The sequence below is a fragment of the Dama dama genome, chromosome 5 (genome assembly GCF_033118175.1).
Source record: "Dama dama isolate Ldn47 chromosome 5, ASM3311817v1, whole genome shotgun sequence".
Taxonomy (NCBI): domain Eukaryota; kingdom Metazoa; phylum Chordata; class Mammalia; order Artiodactyla; family Cervidae; genus Dama; species Dama dama.
The window spans coordinates 96,598,329-96,608,038 of NC_083685.1; the positions used below are offsets into that span (position 1 = coordinate 96,598,329).

A 9,710-nucleotide genomic window follows, 5' to 3' on the forward strand; every position below is an offset into this window, starting at 1 on the left:
TCTTAAGTCGTGCTCTGAGGACTTCTGGCTGACGGCAGAAGGGAAAAGAAATGCATGGGGAAAGTTCTTTTGCGACAGGGAGCGCTTGATGGCAGCGTGGCTGGCACACAAACCAAAAAAAGCTCAACAGAAAAACCCGCAAACCGTGTGGAAAGACTACTTTCCTCTCGGTTCGGGCGGGACTGATAAATCTGATCGGAATTGCGGATCAAAGAACCTTCATGATAGACTTGTGCATCTCCGGTTTAGAGTGACCGCACTATGTTTTCATTTCTCTTAGTTATATACCTAGGAGAATATAGTAGGAATGAAATTGCTGAGTCATGTAGTAACTTTTTGTTTAGCATTTTAAGGAACTTACAGCTTTTGCACAGCAGCTGCCTCGTTTTACATTCCCATTAGCCGTGAATGAGGATTCCGATTTCTCCACTTCCTAATCGTTACTGAGCATGTTTAACTTTAGCTCTCTTAGAAGGTGTGAAGTGATAGCTTGTGTAACATTGAGCACATTTTCATGTGCTGAATGACTATTTACATATCTTTTTGGAAAGTGCTTTGTCCGTTTTAAAGTTGGATTATCTTTTTTTTTTTTAACTGTTGAGTTATTAATTTAAGAGGGCTTTTGTTTCGTCTTTTTCATGAGCAAAACATCAAAACTTTTAAAAATAGGCTTTTAAACTTATTTATGTATTGGCTGCACCTCGTGATTTGCAGGATCTCAGTTCCCTGACTAGAGTTCACAGCAGTGAAAGCCCCAAATGCTAACCACTAAGCCACTAGGGGACTCCCAACATCAAACTTTTTAAAAAATTGAAGTATAGTTGATTTACAATATTGTTTTAGTTTCAGGTGTATAGCAAAGTAATTAAGTTAAATATATATACATATATATTTTTTCCCCCCATCATAGAGTATTACAAGATATTAAGGATACTCCCTGTGCTATTTACTTGTAATTTGGCTGCACTGGGTCTTAGTTGTGGCATACAGGATCTTGTTCCCTGATTAGGGATGGAAACCAGCACACCCCCCCCCCCCCCGCCCCCCGCGCTGACCCCTGCACTGCAAGCATAGACTCTTAGCCACTGGACCACCAGAGAAGTCCCCTCCATTTTTCCCCCTTCATTTTTAACATAGGTATATATACCTACACATTTTCTTCTGAGCACTTTTTATGCTACATCCGAAGTTTTGGTGTGCTTTGTTTTCACTTTCCCTAGTCTCAAAAGTATTTTTCTTGGAGTGGGGGAGAAAAAGTATTTTCCTGGTGATTTCTTCTGTGCCCTAGTGTTTGGTTAAAAGTGTGCTTTTTTACTTTCCACTTATTTGTGAATTTTTCAAATTTCCTTTTACTATTGATTTCTAATTTCATTTCAGCATAGTTGGAGAAGATTTTGTGGCTTCAACCTTTAAAAATATTTTGAAGCATCTATTTTTCCTAGTCTATGGTCTACTCTGGGGTTGCATGTGTGCTTAAGAAGAATATATATTTGACTGTTATTGTGTGGAGTGGTCCTCCTATGAACTTGCCATACTATTTCTACATACATCAGCTGGAGCTGGGATTTGAATTGAAAATATGACCCTGACACACCCTCCCTTAAAATTAACTCTCAAGAAACAGTCTCCCATCTCTATAATAGTTTATAAGGGCCTTTGTGAACTTGCTCCTGCCCACCTGACTGGAATCACATCTCTTTTAATATTTTTTGTTGTAGTAAAATATAAATAATATAAAATTTAGCATTTTAACCATTTTTGGTGCACAATTCAATAGCATTAAGTACACTTACATTGTTGTGCTATCCCCTCTTTTCTTTTTGACACTCTTGACTGCAATCATCTGAACTATTTTTAGTGCTTCCTCATACATTCATTCATCAAAGAGCTGTTGAATGTCTGCTAGATGCCAGACAACATTTGAGGCACTGAAAGTATATCTGGGAACAAAGTAGAAAAATTCCTAGCCCCATGAAACTTTCTATGGGGGGGAGACATAGAATACAATATACAGTATGTAGATACTGTACATACAAGTACAATATATAGTATGTTAGATAGTGAATTATACTAAGAAGAAAAACAAAGCAAGGAAGGGAGATAGGAAGTGTGTGTGTGTGTTGAAATTTTAGAAAGAATAATCAAGGCAGGTTTCACTCAGGAGACCTGTAAATAAAGACCAAAAGAAAGGAGGGAAGTCATTTGTATATATTGGGGAAAAGCATTCTGGACAGAGAGAAGAGCAAGTACAATGGTCCTGAGGCAGGATCTTGCCTGACATGTTGTTGTTTAGTCGCTAAATTGTATTTGACTTTTGCAACCCCCAAGGACTACAGCACTCCAGGCTCCTCTGTCCATGGGATTTCCCAGGCAAGACTACTGTAATGGGTTGCCATTTCCTTCTCCAGAGGATCTTACCAGCCCAGGGATTGAACCCGAGAATCCTACATTGGTAGGCAGATTCTTTACCACTGAGCCACCAGGGAAGCCCCTGCCTGACACAGTCAATAGATACTGAGGAGGTCAGTTTGGCTAGTGCAATCAGATCACAGAGGACTTTTGAGGAAGTTTTCATCCTTCCTTCTCAACTGAAGATATGATCCAGAAAATCTTCTGCTTAGTTTTTAAAAGTTTTAATCTAAGTGCAATAGGAAACCATTGGAAAATGTTGAGCAGGGAAGTGACATGATATGCTCTACATTTTAAAGATCACTGTGGCTACTCTATTGAAAATATGCCATAGGGAAGCAAAGTATGGGAGAGAGAAACAGAAGGCTATTGCAACAATCCAAGTGATAGATAAAAGTGACTTGATAGGTGGGTAGCAGTGGAGATGAAGTGAAGTGAAGTCGCTCAGTCGTGTCCGACTCTTTGCGACCCCATGGACTGTAGCCTACCACGCTCCTCTGTCCATGGGATTTTCCAGGCAAGAGTACTGGAGTGGGTTGCCATTTCCTTCTCCAAAGGATCTTCCTGACCCAGGGATCAAACCTGGGTCTCCCACGTTGGAGGCAGACGCTTTACCGTCTGAGCCACAAGGGAAGTCCTAGCAGTGAAGATAGTAAGAAATAGAATTTGACGGATTGAGGTGGGTATGATGAAACAAACCAGAGTCTGGATGACCACAAGGTTTTTTAGCTTAAGGATGTAGCAGAAGGGAATTGTCATTTACTGAGGTAGTGAGGACTATGGAGCATTTTAGGAGGAGAGGATATCGGAAGCTCCGTTTTGGACTTGTTAAGTTTGCTATGTCTAGTTGAAATCCACATGGAGATGTGGAATAAGGACTAGTATACATAGTATTCTGGAATCCAGGGGAAAGTGGGTTGGAGTTATAATTTGGGAGTTATCAGTGTATAACTTTGTTCACTGGAGTCCACAAACGAACATTATTGAGCTGGCGCCTGCTTGACGTGAGTCAAGACGCACAGGTTTTAGCCTTGGGTAGCTGACGGGAAAGGGTGTCATTTATTGAGATAGGAAACATAAGAAGAGGTGCGGTTCTGGGAGGAGGTGACTGGATCCGTGTAGGATGTGTTGCATTTGCGGTGTCTATGGCGATGTCCGGGAAAGAGTTGGCTTTACGGGGGCTGGAGCTCAGGGGACAGGTCTGGACTGGAGACGTGGCATGTAGTGGACAAGTGAAGCTGTAGGAATGACTGAGACAGGTCAGGGGTAGCGAGTCTCTCGGCGGCGGGGAATAGGAATAACACATCTTCATTTTCCCGCATCTATTTTTCCTATTTCCCTTAAGCGCCTGCCATCATCGCACAAAACGCCCTAAATCGACGGCTATCAGAGAATAGCCCCACTGTTTTTATTCCCCACTGTTCTCCCTCCTCCGGGAGATTGCAGATAGCGGAAGAAGCTAAAACCCTACCCACGCCGGGTTGGTGACGTCACCACGGAGGCGGGGTATGTGGTGACCACGCCCCTGGCGCCGAGAGGCCAGTCTAGGGCTCAACGCCAGCTGTACCGACGCCTTCCCGGTGTGAGTCTTTCCTTTCGCCAGCAGGCATCAGGCCAGCTCGAGCAAGCCGCGCTCGGCCAATAATCCCTGGGTACGGTTGTAGACGTCCTCCAGAGTGCCCGCGGCCCGGGCCAATGCGGCCCTCGCCTCCGTCTCTCTGGCTCCGGGACACATCACCTCGAGTAAGCGGCCGCGACCCGGGAAAGCGAGGAATGCAAGGTGGGCAGCCTGACGGACGAGCCAGGAGTGATGCGGGGCCAGAGCCGTACCATAAGCGTCGCTGCACTGAATGCCGGCGTCCGGGCCTCCGAGCATCCCGATCGCCACCCGGTGGAGGCAGAGCTGGGACCAGCGTAGCGCACGGTGCAGCAAGAGCATCGTTACCGAGCCCGAAGCCTTGGCCGAGGGCGGTGGGGCGATCTCGGGCCGCTCCCACGCCACCATCGTCCCCAGGGACGTGTAGTGCGCGGCCTCTGGGCCGTACACCAAGGCTTCGAGGGCTGTCACTTTGGCGGAGGCCTCCCTTGTGGCGAAGGCGAAGATGGAGCCGAGGGGAGTTAGGAACCTGTGTGTGTGTGATGGTGGGAAGAAGGGTAGGAAGGTTTGAGAGAGGGCGATGGAGCCACCAAGAGGCGGGGACTGGATGGGAGGAGAAAGATCACTCACCTGACTAACTCCCTCCATCCTGCCAGGTACCGTGACAATTCCACGTCCCCTTCCGGGTTCAGACTGGCGCGGAACAGCCTCATCATACGGCCCAGCATCCCCTGGGGGCCCAGACACTGAGGCTCTTCCCATTCCGGGCCCTCCAGGGGTCCCGACTGTTGCTGGACCTGCAGGTTAGATTTGAGGGCATCGAGATGGGAGCAGAACCCCTAGCTCGCTGGCCTCTCCAGGCAGCCCAGTTGAGCTCTGAAGAAATTATTCCTTAGATCTAGCTGGTGTTCCTCTGGCTGGACTCTCAGCTTCTGACGGGAGAGGGGAGAGTAGGAGGAGGGCCTGCCCTTCATCAGATCCTTAGACTGGTCCGCTTCCCCCTGCTCAGGACCCTGTCAGGAGCTCCCAGTTCCAGCCCTGCCGGTAACGTACCTGGAAAGGCGGCGGCCTCTCCGCAATGCAGGACTGTGTCCCAGATCCGCAGCCTGAGAGGGGGAGGCGGGACAGAGCGGTGAGGGCCTGAGGTGAGGCCTTAGGTCCCCAGGGCCTGGATTCCCCGGTTCCCCCCAGAGCAGGTGAGAGAACGGGCTACTCACGAAGGTTCCGAGCCCAGAGATAAACAAGCAGTAGCGCGAAGACAGCAAGAGGAATTGCGTTGTGCAGCCAGCGCCGCGGTATCTGCCGCGGCAGTGCGACCCCCATGGCTGCGGCAGGGACCACCGCCCCCTCGCCAGCTGCTAGCCGGGCTTTGTCCCTCCGCCTCCGGGAGGGGAGAGAAGCCGCGGTGCCTGAGGTGCAAAGAGTTAATAATTAACCTACCAAGGCCCCTTCCCCTGTGCCCTTTGCCCCAGAGGGCAGCGTCAGAGGGGTGAGGGACTGGAATGAAGAGTAATTTAGGGGATTCGGTAGCAGTGACACGTCTCTTACATTTTCCTTCCCTGAAGGCTGGATGGTAGTAAGAAGCAGCCTGGGTACTGTGAAGAGAGGCTGAGGTCAGAAGCAGGTCCCCCACAGAACAATGGTGGGCCTTAAGCTGACTCTGGCCTTGAGTTCCTCCACTGTAAATTGAGGATAATAATAGGTTGTTTTGCAAGACCTCATGTGAGGATTAAATGATATCATATGTGCAAACACTGTAAATGGAAAAGCTTACCACAGTTGCTCCATAAATCTTACTTTTTAAGTTCAAGCATGGGGGATCTGAGACCCAGGAAACACCCACTTCTAAATTATCCTATCCTTGTGCATGTGTGCTAAGTCACTTCAGTCTTGTCTGGCTCTTTGTGACATGATGGACTGTAGCCCACCAGGCTCCTCTGTCCATGGGGATTCTCCAGGCAAGAATACTGGAGTGGGTTGCCAGGCCCTCCTCCAGGGGATCTTCCCAACTCCCAGATCGAACCTGCATCTCTTATGTCTTCTGCATTGGCAGGCAGGTTCTTTACCACTAGCACCACCTGGGAAGCCCCATCCTATCCTCAGGAGACCTTGTCTTGAACTGGAAGCTTGATGTCTCAATTATATACTTTAGTCTGTCTCCTTTTACATTTGTTTAATTCTTTAAACCTCCAAAATGATTCCTCAGTCAAACCAACCTTTATAAATACCTCCATATGCCAGACCCTGTACTAGGCCCCAGGAAAAGAAATGTGCCTCTACAGAGCTCCAGGTGCATTGAAGAATTTATCATCTGTCTCTCCAACTGGGATGTGAGCTCTGATGAAGACAGGAGACTTTTCATGTTTGCTACACTTCCCTGGTGACTCAGTCGGTAGAGCGTCTGCCTACAATGCGGGAGACCCGGGTTCGATCCCTGGGTGGGGAAGATCCTCTGGAGAAGAAAATGGCAACCCACTCCAGTGCTCTTGCCTGGAAAATCCCATGGGAGGAGCCTGGTAGGCTACAGTCCATGGGGTGGCAAAGAGTTGGACACGACTGAGCAACTTCGCTTTCCTTCACTCTATTTACAGCATTTAGAATATTACCTGAGATACAACACATTGTTTCTAAATAAGTATGTATTGAATAAAGCACAGGAATGTGCGTGAGGGGCAGGCCAATGAGGGTTGGTACTACTCCCCACTGGTGGCTTAGACTGTAATGCATCTGCCTGCAGTGCAGGAGACCTGGGTTCAATCCCTGGGTCAGGAAGATCCCCTGGAGAAGGAAATGGCAACCCACTCCAGTACTTTTGCCTGGAAAATCCCATGGATCGAGGAGCCTGGTAGGCGACAGTCTATGGGGTCCCGAAGAGTCAGACACGACTGAGTGACTTCACTTTCTTTCATTTTTCACTACTCCCCACAACAAACCTGAGCAGTTTTGTTTTTGTCTTTTTTTTTTTTTTTTGGTTTGTTTTTTCAAATTAGGAGTCCCCCTTGTGGTCATAGGGGTAAAACATTGAGGGAAAGGATAGAGGAAGAAATGGAATAAATAGCATCTCTGTCCTCAGTCACCTATCCCTAAACTTACTAGACTTCTTCCCTGTCTCTGTGTACAGTTTCTTTTGAGGGAGAGAGGTGTCCCAGATTCTCAAGGAGTCAGGACTCCAACCACTCACACGATGCTTCCTAGCTCCCATAGTCCATGGATTCTTTCTTAGCCTGTCTCACTCTGATGCTCTCTCACATCCTGGAGGTCCCTATGGTCCCTGTCCCCTGGGATTCTGGAACCATCACTTCCATCCCTAGCCTTGGGTTCCCCATTTCCCAATGCTGGAACGTTCCCCAGTTTGCTGCCTGTGACCTTAGGCAAATTGCCATTTTGCAGCCCCAGTTCCCTCATCTGCAGAATAGGAAGGGTAATTTCCACCGCCTAAAATTGTTTTGTGGATTAAATAAAATATGCCTGCAAAACGCGAACCATGATTCTTGGTTTAAAGTTTGTTAACGTTGTGTTAAATGGGTGGTTTTTCAAACTCGTGGACTCTCGCTGCCCCTCCTCCTCTGGAGCTGGGCTGAGAGTCAAATCTGTAGGCTTCCAGACTGGACCGGATTAGTTTTGAATTTCACTTAATCCGGGTGGCCCTTCCGCAATCCGAGCCCTCTTAAAAGCAAAGGTTGCTTTTAAGCCTGCTAAGGAGCCTGGGCTCTCGAAGGCTGCGGGATGGAGCTAGGAGCAGGAGCCAAGCTGCCTCTGCTGCTGCTGCTACTGCGGGCCACTTGCTTGGGGTACGCAGGAGCAGATGGCTACATGTCGGTCATCGAGGTGACCAACGGGGGCCCCTGGGGCGACTGGGCCTGGCCCGAGATGTGTGCTGACGGATTCTTCGCCAGTGGGTTCTCGCTCAAGGTAGGGACTCATGCCTGGGTCTCGGAGGAGACCCCAGAGCTGAGGGTGGCAGTCTTCTGATTTGTCCTCGGTCACCCAGGTGGAGCCTCGGCAAGGCTTTCCTGGCGACGACACGGCCCTGAACGGGATCCGGCTGCACTGCACGCGTGGGCAAGCGGATCTCAACGCGCACGTGGTGGAGTCCCAGTCTGGAAGGTGGGGGGTAGGGGCCGAGGATCCCCTAGGGTCGGGGTATGCCCCTTACCCTCGGTTACACACATCCCCTCCCATTCCGACGAGCAGGTTCCTCCAGGAGGTTTAGACCTGGGAAGCGGGTGGGAGACCGCCCCCTCCCACCCCATCCCCCTCGCATCTCGGTGGAGGTCAGGTGACTGAGCACCTGGAGGGGAAGCCCCTGAGGCCTGGGTCGGGCTGGAGGTGGGTAGGGGGCGCCGCGGAGCCAATGCGTCTTCGCTTCCCCCGCAGTTGGGGACGGTGGAGTGAGCCGCTGTGGTGTCCCGTCGGCGGCTTCCTGGTGGCTTTCTCGCTTCGCGTGGAGGCACCCGTGACCTTCGGGGACAACACAGCTGCGAACAACGTGCGCTTCCTCTGCTCTGACGGCACGGAGCTGCAGGGGCCGGGCCTGACCTGGGGAGACTTCGGAGACTGGAGTGAGCCTTGTCCTAAAGGCATATGCGGCTTGCAGACCAAGATCGAGCAACCTCAAGGCCTCCGCGACGACACCGCCATCAACGACGCGCGCTTTCTCTGCTGCCTCAATTGATACCATCGCTGTCCTCTCCCAGCCCCAAACCTCATCTCACCTCTGCTATTAAAGCTTCTCTGTCTTGGCTTTGGTCTGGCTTGTTTTAGGGATGGGGGATGGGAAACTGCGTGGCCCCATGTTCCTCTTAAGCTGGCATTGGGCCAGGCCCAATTAGGGGTTGGTCTCAGAAGTCTGGCTCAGACAGTAAAGAATCCGCCTGCAATGCGGGAGACCTGGGTTCCATCCCTGGGTTGGGAAGATCCCCTGGAGGAGGGCCTGGCAACACACTCCAGTATTCTTGCCTGGAGAATCCCCATGGACAGAGGAGCCTGGTGGGCTACAGTCCATAGGGTCGCAAAGAGCCAGACACGAATGAGCGACTAAGCACACTCAGAAGTCTAGGGCAAGCTACTGAAAGTTACCGATCCATAGTTCAGGGGAAAAAAAAGAAACAAATGCACTTAAACAGATTTTGCTTACAGATTGAGGAAGTCCTTGCTTTTCTGACAGCCTCTGCAAACATGTCATCCCATTAAGAGCCCAGGTTGTTTCCTTTCTGAACCACCACTGACCCCAAATTAAGTGACAATGCTATATTGTCTTTTTTTTTTTTTTTTTTTTTTGCTATATTGTCTTAAGGTTTCACTTTCTAGAACTTAGGAGACTAACATGTCTTTTCCATGCGTCCCGGCTCAGTCACTCAGTGGAGTCCGACTCTATGACCCCATGGGCTGTAGCCCGCCAGGCTCCTCTGTCCAGGGGATTTCTCAGGCAAGAATACTGGAGTGGGTGGCCATTTCCTCCTCCAGGAGATCTTTCCAATCCAGGGATAGACCCCACATCTGCTTTGGCAGGCAGATTCTTTACCACTGAGCCACCTGGGAAGCCTGTCTTTTCCATATGTTTCCTTTTCTTCCCCCTACAAAACTCAAACAGTGGCTTTTCTGTATATTGAGTCCTATTAAGTGTCCTTGTCCTTGCTGCCCTCTCTGCCTGGACTCTCCCAACAGTCCAGATGATTAGCCCATCCACCAGATTTCAGGTCCA

The 9,710-nt window shown here is 49.7% G+C and overlaps 2 protein-coding genes across 2 annotated transcripts; one reads left to right on the forward strand and one right to left on the reverse strand.

Moving 5' to 3' along the window:
• Nucleotides 1–1,197: 1,197 nt before the first annotated feature.
• GLTPD2 (glycolipid transfer protein domain containing 2) lies at nt 1,198–6,222 on the reverse strand. The gene is made up of 4 exons (XM_061143256.1): nt 5,224–6,222; nt 5,060–5,112; nt 4,637–4,803; nt 1,198–4,535 (listed from the first exon to the last, which is right to left on the reverse strand). Exons 1-4 carry the CDS (start codon nt 5,327–5,329, stop codon nt 4,019–4,021), a joined length of 843 nt encoding a protein of 280 aa, XP_060999239.1. The 5' UTR covers nt 5,330–6,222; the 3' UTR covers nt 1,198–4,018.
• A 1,483-nt stretch (nt 6,223–7,705) lies between these two features.
• VMO1 (vitelline membrane outer layer 1 homolog) lies at nt 7,706–8,750 on the forward strand. The gene is made up of 3 exons (XM_061143258.1): nt 7,706–7,918; nt 7,998–8,113; nt 8,384–8,750. The coding sequence occupies exons 1-3, from the start codon at nt 7,733–7,735 to the stop codon at nt 8,679–8,681; spliced, it is 600 nt and encodes a 199-aa protein (XP_060999241.1). The 5' UTR covers nt 7,706–7,732; the 3' UTR covers nt 8,682–8,750.
• Nucleotides 8,751–9,710: the final 960 nt, after the last annotated feature.